Consider the following 15,743-nt stretch of genomic DNA (forward strand, 5'->3'; position numbering starts at 1 on the left):
TTAAGGATGATAAATGATCAACAAAGTTCTCAACGACTTTCCCTAGGCTGCCAAGAAGCTCAGTGTAATCATTCCTGAACAGCTGAGGCAAAAAGCTATTAAAGAGCTGCAGTAATCAAACCATGCTTAAGCCTTGTCCTTGGGAGGCAAGGGGAAGCTTACAAATTGAAAGATCTCTGATAACTCCCTCTCTACTCTTTTTTTTTTTTTGGTCTTCAGTTCCTATTGCTTCTCCTCAAAATACACAGAGATAAAGGGAGGAGGAGGAGCCATTTCTATTTTCCAGGGAATGCTGAAAACCTGAGTGACTTTAAAGCAAGAAGATGATGCAAGATGGAGCCCCCCACCTCAGCAAAATATTTTGATCAGAAGTGGGTGGCTTCTGGGATTGTAAATACAGTCCTCTGTCTTTGAGTAGTTGTATCTAAATATATATAAATATAATATTAATTTATGTTATAAAATATAATATATATATATAATTTTCCTGCTTTTCTGTTATAACCCAGCCTGGTTCTTCCACCCCCAAGGCAGAATGGAGTGGACTGGGCTGGTTGTTTTCTGTTGCAGAGACCCAGGGGCAGGGGCCCTGTCTGCTGGTGGGTACTGTGTGGAGGTGCTCCATTCTGACCACATTAAGTGATGTGTCACCTTGTCTCACAGTAAGGTTGCTCCTTTCTCCCATGCAGTCTTGACTACAGAACACAGACTTAGTAAGAAGAGAATATTCGTGGCATCTCTTTATTCAAGCCTCATCCTTGGATCTAGCTTGTGTCCATCATAGTAAGAGCAAGCTCCTGTGCAGGCTGAGCAAGCTGCAGGCTGTGTGTGTCCCTGTCACCCACAAGGCATGCCCAGCTGCAAACCAGATCTCTGCTTTCCCACCAGAGCTGGTGCTTGGGGTGCAAAGACCTGCTGCAGCCACACCACACCAAGCTTGGCAGCTTTGCTTGAGTGCTCAGCCTGAGAGCCCACTGTGATCCCTGAAGATCTTCCAAAGAGTTTCCCCTCTCCATCTCATGGGCACTTGTAGATGGAGATGACCAACTGTTAACATTTGTCCCTGGTCTCACAGGGGTCTTCCCTGCCTCTGAGCAGCAGCTGAAGGCTGTTTATGTGCTCAGCTTCACTCTGTCAGATGCGGGAGCCTCGGGCTGCCTGGTGTCATTGGCCACCACCTTGGCTTCTCCATGTGTGTCTATGCACTTCCTCACGGCTTTCAGGATGAGCTGTAACCGTCGGTCCAAGGCCAGGAGATGGGGCTCGGTGAGGACAGGTGCCAGGGGGTCCTGCAGGAGGGATTCCCTCATCACAGCACTCAGCTGGTACTCGGGCTCAGCCAGCAGCTGCAGGCGCAGCAACGTCGTCCGCTTTATTCTGGAAGAGAAAGAAATCAGACATCCCAGTGCTGACACTTCACAGCACCCCAGCAAGGGGCAGTTGTCTGAGCCCTCTGCTGAGAGAGGGAGGAGGGAGGGAAGATACAGTTCCAGAACTGACAACAATATTTGGAACAAAAAGCTCTTAGTGAAGTACATGGAAGTCTCTGCAGAAACCTCTGGTCCTTACTGATTTTTCAGGCTACGGCGTGCTCATACAGCAGGTTTCTGTCTTCAGAGAGAGAAGAATGTTAGAAATCCTCAGCAGTGAGCATTCTTCCCCTGGGTCGGATGTGCCCTAGTTCCCCAGGTGACTGCAGGGCAGTGCCACGGTACCAGAAATGACATTTATGGGGCAGAGGGAGAGAGAAAATGAAGCGGTGTATCTTAGCTGGTGATGAATGAGGAAAAATCTCTCTAAACTGAGTGAGAAGAGAGCATTTCCCAGAGCTGATCTGACATTGTGCCTGAAGAGGCGATGAGGATGAAGTATTTCCCTCTGACAGAAGGTAGGATGAAAAGCTATAATCTTGGCCTGCTTTGGGGAATGACACGAAGTATTCTGACACGATTTGTTTAATGCTCTCAGAAGTATTTTGATTTCAGAGCCTCTATTACTGAAGTGGATCGGTGACCTTAACCACTGCCTTTCAAACTTTGGAAAGAGGGCAGCCCGTGTTTGTGGAGCCGTGCTGGCTTAGCCAGAATTTCCATGTGGAGAAAGGTATGGTCAGAAACACCTCAGCCAGGTGCAGGTTGTCCTGTTACTCACTCAGGACATCAGTCAGTAACAGCACTGCGGCTCTGACTGCAATGGGAGATGCCATCCAGGGGCTGTGCTTGCATTGAGCAGAGCTGTGGGGTGACTTCAGAGCTGCTGCACTGAACAGCAGCTGTGTTTGCTCTGCTGCGAGCAGTGGTGCTTACAGGTGGGGAACGGGGCAGTCAGATCCCATGGGGAATGGCTCATTCAGTGCTTAATGGTTGTGTAAGGAATTGGCAGGAACATGAGGTGGAAATTCTGCCCCCAGCTCTGCTCCTCTTGCATGGCAATCGTAATGCCTGACTGAGAGACGTGGTGAGTGGGCAAGGTGGGAAGGGGTGGCAGTTGGGCTTGATGACCTTAAAGGTCTTTTCTGACCTTAATGATTCTATGATTTATGAAGGTTTGACCCAGAGCCTTCCAGGAACATTGTGAGCCCGGAAGATATGCATGCTGGATGCACTGGGGGCTGTTTTGGGGCTTAGCAGCAGCAGCAAAGCTGGGAGAGGATAAATGAGACAAGGACTGGAACAGGAGCTGTGAAAGGTGGGTCAAAGCACCAGAAGGCTGCAGGAAGTTGAGCTCAGAGGATTCCAAGCCTTTCTGGATGCTCTCCAGCTCTGAATGGATGGACTGCTGTAGGAAATGAGGCTTTGGGTGGCTCTGTAGTGAGTACAAGTCATTTTCAAGTCTCAGTTCTTGCCTATAGCTGTCTCATTAAAGGTGCGACTTGCAGCTCATCCTACCTAAATTAAGAACAGCTTCTGGGAGGTGGATCTGGGTGAGCAGGAAGGATGTGACCTGCAGATAAGTGCTGCTAGGTCAAAGAGTGAATGTGAACTGCACTAAACAGGAGCTCGGCAGAAGGAGTCACTGTGAGCTCTGCAATTATAAACGGAAAGTCTCACTCGGTGCAACCAGCAGTTCTTAAAATTAGATCCGATAATACAAACGTATGGGGAGAGTGCAATTAGCACCCCAAGGCTTACGCAGAGCAGGTACAGCAAGGAAATAGGTTAGGGATCTCCTAAAGAGAAACCACGGGGAGGAGCAGCTTTTCTTCCCCCGTCTCTTTAATTTGACTTTCAGCTGTTGATTTATGTGGATTAATAAAAGGGCGGCCAAGATAGGATTCAAACGGTAAAATTGATGAGCTTCTCCTTGATGCCGTGAGAAGAAACCTGATGAACTGTCAGAGCTGGTGGATGGAGGTCTCATGTTAGCACACGGAGACAAGTGGGGCTGGCAGCACCTCGTGTTGGTGGGTTGGGAAATGCAAGGGGACGCTTCTGGAAGGGTTTGGGCCAACAGAAAAGTCAGCGAAAGCCTTTTTGTGCGTGAGAATGGTGCTTTGGTGGGCATTCAAGCATCTGATGCTTGCCTGCTGCTGAGCGAGGGAGCTGTTTGTGTGGATTTGGGAAGCTCACCTGGGCGTTAGGGTTATTTAGGGGGTTCTCATGGGAAAGGGTCCATTGGAATAGTAAGTATGAAGTGCAGGAACGATGGCTGCGTGACACAGCAGAGCAGCTCGATGCTCTAACATAAAAGCTTAATTCTTGCTTTGGAGATAACTGGTGGTTCCCATGTTGTGCTGTGTTTGGTTGGGTTCCCAGGTGGATGCCAGCAGCCAGCGCTGCCGGTCCAGGGGGGAGCTGATGTGTCTGGGAAGGAAAACAAAGCTGACACTTACACACAGCACTGGGAGAGCGGGGCCAGGATGGAGATTTCATCGTGAGAATGGCGCCCAAACCTGGGGTAAGGAGAGAGCACGGAGTGTTACCACCTGCCCACGGCCTCCCCGCATCCCCTCAGCCTCCCAGCCTCACCCCCTGGCGTTGTCCAGGTGTAGGAGGAAGCCATCATCTCCAAACTTGGTGAACATCTCATAGTGGTGGCGGTCCATGTTCCCTGGTAAAGGAGGAACAGAGCAGCGGTTTCCCTTGCAAGTGCCTGAGTAATTTTCAGACCTATCCCGCGTTTTCTTTCCCATCAGCATGAAATGCTTTAATTGTACCTATTAGGAAGTCAAATATGGCCATGTCAACAATGTTAAGCAGACGGTTGCCACTGCTGTAGGGGTAGATCTCCCTCACGGTGTCACAGTAGAGCGGATTCACCTCCCACCTGCAGGACACCAGGGGAGGGGGCACACAGTCCGCTCACAGTCTGTATCCCGCTTGTTCTCCTTCCCACACACTCCCTGTAAGGCGTATATATGAAGCAGCAGCAGCATTTACCCACTTACTCCTCTTTTCCATCAAACGAGTAGGAGCGGATCCATGGGTTTGGGATGGAAAGCCGCGGCGCCAGGTTGAGGGATGGCAGGAAGGCAGACAGGGACCCTTCCAGGAGGTGGGGGTTCCCACACACAGCATACTCTGTCTTGCACATGTATGGGCACTTGGCAAAGAAGCACACGTTGCTGGCTGGAGGAGAACAGAGAGAACAGGGGGAAGAAGCTATGGGGCTGTGGAGCTTGGACCGACTCCTGCCTCGCCATGCAATAGGCACTGTAACATATCTAAGCACATAATGGATATGAACCACCAAATCACGGAGGGAAACAGAGTTTTGGTCAATGGATACACTCAGTCCCACGCTGGGGGAAAGGTTACAAAGCAGGACAGGTGAACAGACCTCAGTCCCATTCCTGCACAGCCCATAATCTTTTCCCACCCAAAGGACTGACGTGCAGCAGCTGAGTGCTCACCTACCTGGCGAGACGAAGAAGACGCTCTGCAGGACTTCATTCCTGGTGACTTCCAGGATCTCCTTGGTGACGTTGATCAGCCTCCCAACAGTGGGGGGCACCCGTCGGAAGTCCAGGATCCTGCCCGAGGAAAGCAGCACAGTGACAACGCAGTGGGACCTGACTGCATGGGGGGGCAGATGCTGCCCGTGCCCTTCCTGCTGGCAAAATGTTTTCCTTCTTGATGGCTGCACCTAAATGGTGGTGAAGCTGGGACTGCTGGAAAAGGCTCCTGGGTTCATTGCTCATTAGTTGTGAGCTTGAAACTGCATCTCTCCAAAACAAACCAGGCACCCAGAGCTCGGCTGGGTCAATGCCCGGGATGGACCCAGTGCATGCAGCAAAGCTACAACCCGTGCATCACTGCCCAGCCTGCACGGAGCAAAGCAAAGTGAGTATTGGCCTCTCAGTGAGAATATTCCCCACCAGGGTGCTGCTGAGCAGTTGCTGACCCACGGCCAGCGCTCTGTGGGGCTGAGCACAGCTCCTCTCATACCTGTCCAGGTGGAAGGCTGCGATCTCAGCATTGTGCCGCTGGAAGTCTACAAAGTAGAAGAAGTCCTCGGGTGTCTCCTCCTCACGTTTCTGCCTGGAAGAGATCCAGGGGTCAATCCTGGGGTGTGCACCCAGGGGATCCAGGGAGAGACAAAACCAAAGCGGTGCTGAGGATGTTGCGGCCCCTGAGGTGACAGCAGTGTGTAGGAGAAAAGTGCCCTGAGGTCCTTCAGTCTCTGGCATCTGCAGAGAAAGAGCCTTCCAGTGTCAGTGTGCAGTGTGGGAACACTGATGTTTGCGTGTTACTGGGGAAGGGAGCAAGCAGCCAGCAATAATTAAAGGTAGCTTTAATAATTCAAGGTGGCTTTGCTGAGCTAAGGACGAGAGATGCAATGTGACGTGCCCCTCCTTGCCTGAGGATGCCCTCAGCCCTCACTGCAGAGAGCTCCAGTGCTCCCAGATGCTCATCGTGAGCAGTGGGGCTTTGCCTTACCTCATGGGCTTGAACATGGCTTTGCCGAAGTCCTGGAACCTGAGTACCAACTTCAGGTGCACACCGCTGGGCTTCACAACTGGGGGGAAAAGGGATGTTAGCTGCCTGTGTGCCACAGATCTGCACCATCCAGGCACCATGCATGTCTCCCAAAGTCCATTTGTTAGGTTCCCCCTGGGGACCTTTTCCTCCCCTCATTGGCACATCGGTGTCTTGGCATCCCCATCCCATCCTCTGTGGGGTTTATCCCTGAGTGGAGTATGGGGCTGGAAGCTCGAGGGGGACCCGGTGCCTCCCTCTCCATTTGGGTGAAGCAAAGATGGCACAGAGTCCTGGGAGGAATGCACTCACTCTGGCTGCAGTCACAGGCTCCCAGCAGAGCTTTCTCATCCTGGCTGTAGTCTGCAAGAGCAGGAGGAGCCGTGAGGACGGGGCTGTGCAGGGCTCACTATCAGACTATGTAAAAAGCCAGACTCCCTTCTGATTATAAGCTCTATCTATATACTAAAGACACAGGAAGGGCCACAGCCCAGCCCTTCTCCCATCTCTGGGTAACACAATGACAATCATGCAGCACAAAACCCATGGAGAAGCCAGCGCAGGGCTTGGGGTCCCACACTGCAACACTCACCAGCGCTGATGGTGGCAAAGTCGTGCATGTCCCGCAGCAGTCTGCTGACAGCAGGGCTGGAACGGGGGTAGAGCCCATCCCGGCTGATGCCCAGATGGAACTGCAGCCAGCTGGCTTCGGGACGCAGCGGGAGCAGTGCGGCCGAGGCTGTAAGGTTGAGCTCCTGCCTATAGAGCTTGTGTCTCCTGGAAGGGAATGAGCACGGGGTGATGGGGACGGGTGCAGGATGGAAATGCTCAGTGTTGGGAGTAAAGCTTTGGGCTGCGGTGTTACGGGATGGGTACGGAAAGCTTTTGCTGTGCCAGAGCCTTTTGCCAAATCCAGAGGTTCCAGGCAGCGCGACTGCTGGAGCCCCAAATTGTCCCATGTCCTCTGCAGCCTTCATTCTGGGCAGTGGGATCCAGAGGGGCCACCCGGCACTGCACTGCCCTGGAATGGGTAAAACCGGGCTGAATCTGTCCCGTTCTGGCAGGTGGAGCTGTGACCGACCAGGTTTGTCTCCATGAGCCATTTTCCCTCTGATAGGACCCAAGCTTTGCTGAACTGCCACCAAAAGGTCATTTATCCCCTGGCTGACAGCACTGGTTTCTCATTAACGTCGGCAGAGCCGTGTGCGGCATCTGTGCTCATGATAAAGGGAAAACTGAGTTCAGTTTGCATTGAAAGTGCCAAGATACCTCCGTGAAGGCAAACAGGAGCCGGGGCCGATAGCGAGTGGTTCATTAACCAGTGGAGCCCCGGGTTGTGCCATCCCTGCCCCACATAGTGGGGTCTGCAGGGCTCCCATCCCTTCTCCATGGCGCACGTGGATAGGGCGGTCAGTCCGTTCCGAGGGATGCATTTCAGGGATATATGGGGAGAAATGTGGGGGATGCCAGCAGTCCCACAAATGCAGATGGGGACGGCGAAGCCCCCAGTGCGTGTCAGCAGAATGACGCAGGAATTTTCCCGAGGGAAGCTGCCCACATATTTTACCATATTTGCTCTCCCACTTCCCATGCACTCAGCCTGTCCCCCCCGCCCCGAATGGCGGTGAGCGGTGCATTACTGATGGGGAAAAAAATGCAGCCTTTGTGCAAGGGGAGGCAGCGGGCACAGGGCTGGGGGCCAGCAGCCCTGCGAGCCTTCAACCCCCAAACGCCGCTCCCTCCAGGATGCCTGAAATATTTCCCCTTAGGAACAGCCCTCTGCAAAAGACATAATGATGTAAAAAGGAGGTCTGTGTATGGCTTGCTGTGAACAGCCCCGGGGTTGCCCAGGCTCTGCTCAGCCCTGGGCTGCAGGAGGCACCAGGCACTGGGTGCTGCTGTCCCCATGTCACTGGGCTGAGTGCTTGGCACGGAGCAGGTCACAGAGTTTGGGGTATGGAATTGTTTTTTCATGGATAAAAACAAGCTCTGGGTTTGTTTGTTTTTTTTTAATTCCCTTTTTTTAAAATTATTCTTCCTGCATCCCCGTCAGCCACCCCTGCAGTCAGATTCCCCTAACTAAAGTGCTAGGAATGGGAATGAGAAGGCAGAGCTCTGTGTGCAGGTAGGATGCGCAGTGCCCTATTCTCCTCGCCACCCATATCCAAAAGGTGCCACATCCCAGGGCCAGGCCACGACAGAGCCAGGCAGGGAACCCCAGAGCAATTTATTTCCACCTGCCTGCAGAAACTGTGCTGTGCTGTGGATGCAGGGCTGAGCTGCAGCTGGGTCCACTCAAGCCATGCAGATGGGTGCTGCACTGACAGCCCCACAGTCCACGCCTCACATGGGATGGCCATAGGGTCAGCTCTGACCCTGTTCTACCCTGTAGGATGTGTCATACCTTCGGGAGAGCTGGGAGCGTGTGTGCAGCCCTTACCTACACCATGCTCTGCTAAACCTATGGACCGGGAAAGCCATGGCTGCCTGGTCCTGCACGGACCCCACTGTCAGCCCAGGGATATCCCCATGCTGGGAGGATGTGAGCTGAGTGCTGCTGTGGCTGAATGACCTCGAGGCACAGATCACTCTGATGGGCTGATGAAAAGCACCATGGCAGGCACCTTCCTATACCACATTCAGTTTACATTGCCAACGAGAGGAGAGGACGGGTGTGAAGTTGCAGGGGCTTGGCTGGAAATCACAGTGGTGCACTTGGCATTGCATGCTCCATGGTGGTGTGTAAGATGGTGCACTATGGAGCTGATCTTGGTCACAACCCACCTCCCCACACTGCTTCTCCTTGGGAAGTATCCACTCAGCATCCCAAACCCTCTTGCCTTGCCTTGCATTTCCCAGCTGTGTGCTCATCATTGCTCTCTGTCCCACCCTGCTGACATGCAGCCAGTGCACAGCTCGGCCTCGCCCCATGCATCCCCAGGGCAGGGAGAGGAAGAAGAGCTGGAGGGGTCTGAGCCATGCTCGGGTCACGGTCCCTCCGCTCCTCCACAGTGCCTTGCAGGACACTGGAAATAGGGAAACTTTTCCTGCTGGTGGGTGCAAGGAGATGGCTCTGGGGTACAGCACTCAAGAACTGACGCCGTTCTGCCCCCACATTGCTGATGCAAATGAAGAAGGCGCTTATCCCTGCTATGCACAGCTGGCAGGGGCTCACCCTGCATCCCTGCACCATTCCCCTCCTCATCTCCCCCATCAGGCACCACAGGAAGCCCTCTCCCAGCAGAACCCCCATGCACAGCCCTGTGACATATGGGGTGCTGCAGAAAAGGGCAATTGGGAGGACAGCAGAGAGCCAGGAGGTGGGCACAGAGCAGGCCACTGAAGGGGTTGTGTGTACAGGTCGGGGTGCCTGGGCAAAGGATATCTGGGGGATGGCCATGCAGGGGGTGCTGGGAGGGTGCTCTGCGTACCCAGAGATTGGAACCCGGGCATGTGCACCTGCGGTTGGGGTGCCCAGGGATGGGGTACCAGGGATGCGTGCCTGGAGATGGGTACCTATGGATTGGTGCTGGGTTGGGTGTCTGGAGATTGGAACCTAGGAACGGGGTGCCCATGGATGGGGTGCTGGGTTTGGGATGGCCGGGTATGGGGTCGTCAGAGATTGGAATTTGGGGATGAGTGCCTGGAGATGGGGTACCAGGGATGGATACCTGGAGAGCTGTGCTCGGGGACGAGGCGCCGGGGGGTGGGTACCTGGGGATACGTGCAGAGGGATGAAGCGCCCGGGGGTGGGACGCTGGGTTTGGGGTGCCCGGGGATGGCTGCCCAGGGAGCGGTGCCGCGTCGGGGTGCCGCGCGGCGGGACGCACCTGTTCCAGCGGGCCGCCTTCCGCCGGTAGTAGCGCAGAGCTTCGCGGGCGCCCAGCAGCGGCTCGGCGGGGCCCGGCGGGGCGGCGGCGCGGTACAGCGGGTGGGCGAAGAGACGCCGCAGCGGGGAGGAGGAGGCGGAGGAGGAGGAAGAGGAGGAGGCGGCGCGGGCGGGGGGCGGCGGCGGCGGCGGCGGCGGAGCGGCGGAGGGAGCGGAGCGGAGGCGGCACGGGCAGCTCGGAGCGCTCGGGGCCAGCTCCCTCCGCGCCCGCGGCCAGAGGTGGAAGTAGAGGTCGGCAGCCAGCAGCGCCCCGAGCAGCAGCAGCACGGCCGGCCGGTCCCGGCGGGGCCCCGGCATGGCCCCCGTTGCCGGGTGGCGACGGCTCCGGGTGCGGACAGTCCGCACCTCCCTCCCTCCCGCCGCCGCCGCCGCCGCCTCCCGGGGCAGAACGCGCGGGGGAGCTCGAGTGGCGGAGCCGGGAGTGCGGGCACCTCGGGGCGGGGAGCGGGCAGGGCGCTGGGGGCCGGCCTGGGGCAGCGCGGAGAGACCGGGGCGTGGAGAGGGAGGGGAGCGCGGGGGCTCGGGGAGGACGGGGGTCCCGTTGGGAAAGGGGAGCCTGGGATGAAGGAGGGTCCCGGTGCTCTGCCCCCGCCCGTCCCGGTCCCTCCGAAAGTCACGCTGTCCCCATGCAACTGCTGACGCCGTTCCCCTGCGTTCCTCCTGGTCGTCGGAGGATGGGCACTGGTTCATATTGTCGCTTCAAATTGCGTCTGCAAAATGACTCTGCTCCGTCTTCTGACATCTGAAGAGTTTGGGTTTTGGGTATGGGGGGGTCGCTGTCATAATGCCAAATGTTTTGTATTTGGGGGCAAAACTGGGGCAATCGTTGCAGGGGGGTTCGTTCCCAGTGGTGCTGTACTGCTGGGCAAGCAGAGCCGCCGTCCTCAGCCCTTCCCGGACCGGACGGTTTGGTGCTTTCCCAGTAATCCCACCAATAAGCAATGGTCTGTGGCTAACAATAGGATTTTGCATTTTTATTTACTTTTTTCTCTTTTAAAGACGAGGTTATCCAGCTGAAGTGAACCAAATCTGCGCTCCAGCGAGCCAGAATGAGTCACCAGCAAACACAGCTCCGTGGATGCGAGCCCTCCGAAAGCCCTCATTGCCTCCCTTTAAACTTAAAGCACAACTTTGACAACCACTCCATCAAAACTGGCTGATGCTGCTGCATTCGTAATCCCCTCTGAGCCGCTGCACGCTGCTAATCTCTCCCAGAAACCACTATTAAATCTTTCCTGGTTTGCAATGCCAGCTCTGAACAACGGCATGAGGAGAAAAGCCATCAGCCAGGCTGAGATGCCAGCTGCTATTTGCACGCGCTGCGGGAAGATCGTTCTGTTGATAATGGGGCTAATTAAAAATAAATAAATAAAGCCATCCCATCGATCTGTACCAAATTGAAACACCGTGGTCCTTCCCGAAGCTTTAGTGACCTCCAGCTCTGAGCACATCAGGGTTCTCCTCGCTATTGAGTGTGTCTGTGCTTTCCCAGGCAGCTGTGGGTGCATCCAGGCACTGCGGAGATGCTTGGATAGGACACGGACAGCTCAAGAGGAACCAAATCACCCTTTGGAATTGCCGCCGGATAATTGGCCTCATTTACTATTTTCAGACTGAACTCCTTCCCCCAGACGGTCACAGTGGAGGAATATCCAGGCGTAGATGATGTCCCCAAACATATCATTAAAGCTTTAAATAAACGTGCAGTGACATCCCGTGCTAAGGGCTTCCTCTGTATTCCGGGTGGTAACCGGCAGGTTGTTTTCAAAGTCATTTCTAAGAAACAAAAGATTTCCCTCTTATTTTTCCCCAAACGTTGGGAAATGGATATAATTCGGCTTCTCTCACTCGTTTCTGATATAAAAATGATCTTCTTTAGAGCCGCCTCCTGCTTGCCGATAGGTGATGCCTCTGTCTGCTGCTCTTTCTTCCTTCTCTGCTTGAAATGCTCCAGGAACGACCCAGCCCAGCGCCTCCGGTTGTGTTTGTATAGGGGAAAAGGAGATGGAACTGCTCTTTTCTTGCCACCCCGTTAATTACTGGGATTAAACACCAAGGCAGCCACACAGCATTCAAAGGAAAATAGAAATACGAAGTAGAGGAGCCAAGTGTTTGGTGTTTCCCTATGGAAATGTGTCTGGGCACATCGGGGAGCAGAAATGCCAGCAGTGTGACAGAGCTCCATTCTGCTCCTGGCCCTGGTGGGATGCTGGGGGTAACTCCCCAAATTGTGTCCATAAGGCTGATGAGGATCACTTGGAAAGGGTCGGCCCTGTGTTGCTTGGGGGGCTGCTGTGTGACAAGAGGGCCAGGTGGTGGGGAGCACTGCCTCGTGCTCTGCCTGGGCTTGTAATGATCAGCATAACGCTGGGGCTAAGTGTTTAAATGAAGAACACGTTTTTGTTAGCTAACAATGCAGAGAAAAGCCCTGGAGGCCCCAGTTGGACAATTAATGCCTCTTCACTTGCATCTTTGGAGGGAGGGTGGCTCTTCACTCCAGGGATTCTTCTACAAAAACCGAATTATATCATATAAAAGGAAGTGTTTAGATACGTGCAAAGTGGAGACGAAGCCTGAAGTCTCCTTTGCTCTGTCCCTGCAGAGGGGACCACGTGGGGCTGTTTCTCTTGGCTGTGCCTTTGCGGGCTGGAGAGCAGTGCTGACCTCTGAAGCAATTCTGGGCTTTTGGCCTCCTGGACGCTGCCTCAGCTTGCATTGAACTGACGAGATCTGGCTTCCCAGATAGGAAAAACAAAACAGTCTCTGCAGGGCTGAGCTTGCTGGCCGATGTCACCCTTGCCGAGGAGGAAGGGAAGAGTGTGTCTGTGCTGTAAAGGTTAAATCACATGGAGCCAATCACATTCCTGCTCTGCAAACAGAGCTGGGCTGTACGTGCGCATTCTTTAATCAGTATTTGGTTTCTTGAATTACTTTTATTGGTAGTTAACTGTGTAATGGTCTCAGTGGAACATCTGGTCCATGATTTCAGAGGAATATTCTTCAGCCCTCGCTGAAAGCAATTATTTTTGGATACAAGTGGAGGCTTTGGAGCCATTAAGGAGATAAAATGCAGATTGCTTGCAGAGGATTTTTATAAACTGTAATGGCTCTCAAAGAGAGGAACTTTGGTTACTTTTTCCTCTATGCTATCAGGCACACAGTGGGGGCTGAGCAAAGTGGGAAGGAACTGAACCCAGGGCAGTGGGCTCTGACCCCCCCCAGAGCATCCTGCAATAGCTCTTCTGCCCATCTTCATAAACCACCGAGGTCTGAGACTTCCTACAGAAGGATTTAAAAGCACGTCAGCAGATGGGACAAGTGTTGTTTCCAAAGCAGCAAATGAAGGGCTTTGCTTTTTCCCCCACTGATGGGTGAATCACAAACCTCCCGACTCCCAGCCTCGTCTCAGTTCATACAGAGCACAGAATAAAGCTTTCAGCCTCTGCTCTTTGGGCTGTGGTGGCAGCTGGGAAACCTTCATTCCAAAGCATATGTGTTCTCAAAGGAAAAGCATTAATCTGTCAGGAGGAAATCAGTTGTTTTGTGGGTTAGGTGTGGTTTTTGCACTGTGTCCTCCATGGAGGTTGCTGGCTGATCCCTCTTTGTCTGCAAAAACAGCGCTTTAAATTATTTAGAGGAAACTATACAATCTTGGCTGCTGTGCACTATTACGATTGCACATCTTGTCCCTGCGAAAACCACGTGCAGACAGGCTGTAAAGTCATGGCTGTTTTGTAGTAGGAAGACAAAGTGAAGATGTTAAACCAGGTAAGAATGGTTCCCCTCGGTTTGTCCTGGCGAGATCGGGGGGTTGGGAAGGACCCTGTGCCCTTTGCTTGGGATGGGCTTGGAAGTGCCAAAGGATTGGTGGTGGGATGAAGGAGAGACTCCAGGTCTGTGTGTCCCGGGCAGTCTTTGCTGCGCTGCAGCTGTGCTCAGCTTTGTTTCCATTTGTTTGTGTTTGTTTTTTCCCCACTCCTGACCTGACTGTGGTGACCCTGACCTTGGCTCGGGGGCTGGTGTTGGATGGCTGAGGGCAGTGGGCTTTGCACTGTGTGAGCGTGGCGTTCTGCACTAAAAGTAACAATGCAGGGCTCACGTAGGGGCACTGCACCACAAGGATCTGTTAAATAGCTTGTTTCTTGAAGAATACAGCATGCATGGTAAATCAAATGCAAAACAGAACAAGTGGAGGAGCTGGAGGGGACCACGAGAGGACAGCCGCTCCATTCATACAACGGCATAGCAGACATAGAATCACGGAGTGGCTGGGGTTGGATGGGGCCTCAGAGATCACCCAGTTCCAACCTCCTGCCATGGGCAGGGTACCAGCCACCAAACCAGGCACCAGATGTCTCTCCTGGATCCATGCAATGCACTCCCATCCATCGCTGTGGGCTCCTCTGGCATCAAAACAGCGTCAGCTATTTGGGCCTGAGCTGCTCATCAGTTCGCTTCCTGTTTCCTCACGTTGCTGGAAGTCAACAATCACATTGGGATGTTTTGGTGCTATTTTTTTTTTTCCACCAGGATGTAAAATAAGGAGAAACAGATACACACATCCTGCTGAAGAGCCTTTGAGCCGAGTGTTTGCCTGGGAACCCGTGCCTGGCCGCTGTACAACCAAGGGTTCAGGTCAAATTAAGATGCAATTACAGCACTGGGACTTCTCATAGGTTAAAATGTCTCCCTGTAAAATTCCTCCAGCCTTTTAGGTGTGTACACTCATGTCTGAATAATGGTCTTGGACTTGCCCTGCCTGCTAGCACTGCCCCAGCGGTCCATCACCGCAGGGACTGTTTGCCAGAGAGCCAACAAGAAGATATTTATTGAAACAAGAAAATAACCGGGATGGCTTTAGCAAGGCTCAGAAGAAGAGGTCTCTTATCAGCAGTAAATTCAGCTGTTACTCAGCTCAGCCCTTGAATTCCTTATTAACCCTTAGTGAGTACCAAGGGGCGTTGTGTAGAGCAGGAAGCGTGTTCCTATTGAAAGGAGAAGGGTTGCCCTGGGGGAACAGGGTGATACCAGCGATGGAGGGAGGCAATGCCACTTTTAGTACAAGTTCCTGCAACAGAAATAGATCTTCCTGAGCACGCACTTATATCTTTGTAAATTATATCTCAGGTTAAACTACTCATTAAAGTGCCACAGGGGAATTTCAGGCTGGCTAGGTACATCATCACAGGAGATAGACTAAAAATTACAGTCATTTGGAAAGAGCATGGATTCAAGGCTTAGGGCCTGTGGTGAGTGCATACATTGGGTTCAGCCTAAATATATCTATAGCACAACATTTCTCCAAGGAGCTGCTGCAGAGCTCTTGCAGGGGGTTTGTGCTGGCTCTGGGGTTCACATTTTTTGCTTTGATACTCATCTGGAGGTAAATGCTTGTGAAATGGGCTGTAACCACAGGACAGGGAATATTTCTCCCTGCAAGTGGTAGTTAGTCTTGTGGGGTACGGGGGAGCAGAAGGCGTTGGGTCTTTGTCGTCTGTAGTGCTGCTCCCATCATAGAATCACTGCATGATGTGGGTTGGGAGGGACCTCAGCGGTCATCCAGTTCCAATCCCAATCCTTCAGGCATGGTTGCCACCCACCAAATCAAGCTGCCCAGGGCCCCATCCAACCTGACCTTGAGCACCTCCAGGGACGGGGTACCCACATTTCCTCCCCATGCTCACTCCTGTGCTCCTCCAAATTTACTCAAGAAAATGGGATCCTTTGGCTCCTCCTTCCCTTAGGCCATCCCTTCCCTCTCATGGGAACAGAGTCTTTTAGGACACACTAAAATTGCTCTCCAATGGCGATACTCACCAACCACAGCAGAAAAGCCTTTAGACAACTATAAGGGAATTTGCCGCACTCAGGAAGATTTTTCTCCCTCTTCCTAGACTTGCATGTAACTTAAAATAGCTAATTATTAATGCCAATGC

At 53.3% G+C, this 15,743-nt stretch overlaps 1 protein-coding gene and 1 long non-coding RNA gene across 4 annotated transcripts in view; one reads left to right on the plus strand and one right to left on the minus strand.

Moving 5' to 3' along the window:
* Positions 1-727: 727 nt before the first annotated feature.
* FAM20A (FAM20A, golgi associated secretory pathway pseudokinase) lies at positions 728-10,143 on the minus strand. 2 transcript variants are annotated; one of them, XM_015279945.4, is made up of 11 exons: positions 9,749-10,143; positions 6,511-6,695; positions 6,231-6,281; positions 5,880-5,958; positions 5,388-5,480; positions 4,857-4,972; positions 4,388-4,568; positions 4,157-4,266; positions 3,969-4,050; positions 3,833-3,892; positions 728-1,377 (listed from the first exon to the last, which is right to left on the minus strand). In XM_015279945.4, exons 1-11 carry the CDS (start codon positions 10,102-10,104, stop codon positions 1,113-1,115), a joined length of 1,578 nt encoding a protein of 525 aa, XP_015135431.2. In that variant the 5' UTR covers positions 10,105-10,143; the 3' UTR covers positions 728-1,112. The 2 variants fall into 2 exon arrangements, with proteins under 2 accessions (XP_015135431.2, XP_015135433.2); XM_015279947.4 differs by lacking the exon at positions 6,231-6,281.
* The window catches only part of LOC107052244, a 42,886-nt gene continuing 28,519 nt past the window's right edge, over positions 1,377-15,743 (plus strand). Inside the window, exons 1-3 of one of the 2 annotated variants that reach the window (XR_005840719.1) lie at positions 1,377-2,103; positions 2,546-9,238; positions 10,807-13,575. This is a non-coding gene — a long non-coding RNA (uncharacterized LOC107052244). Of the gene's footprint in view, positions 9,239-10,806; positions 13,576-15,743 lie in introns of both variants that reach the window. The other variant, XR_005840720.1, reaches the window with a different exon arrangement.

Source organism: Gallus gallus, chromosome 18, assembly GCF_016699485.2.
Source record: "Gallus gallus isolate bGalGal1 chromosome 18, bGalGal1.mat.broiler.GRCg7b, whole genome shotgun sequence".
Lineage (NCBI taxonomy): Eukaryota > Metazoa > Chordata > Aves > Galliformes > Phasianidae > Gallus > Gallus gallus.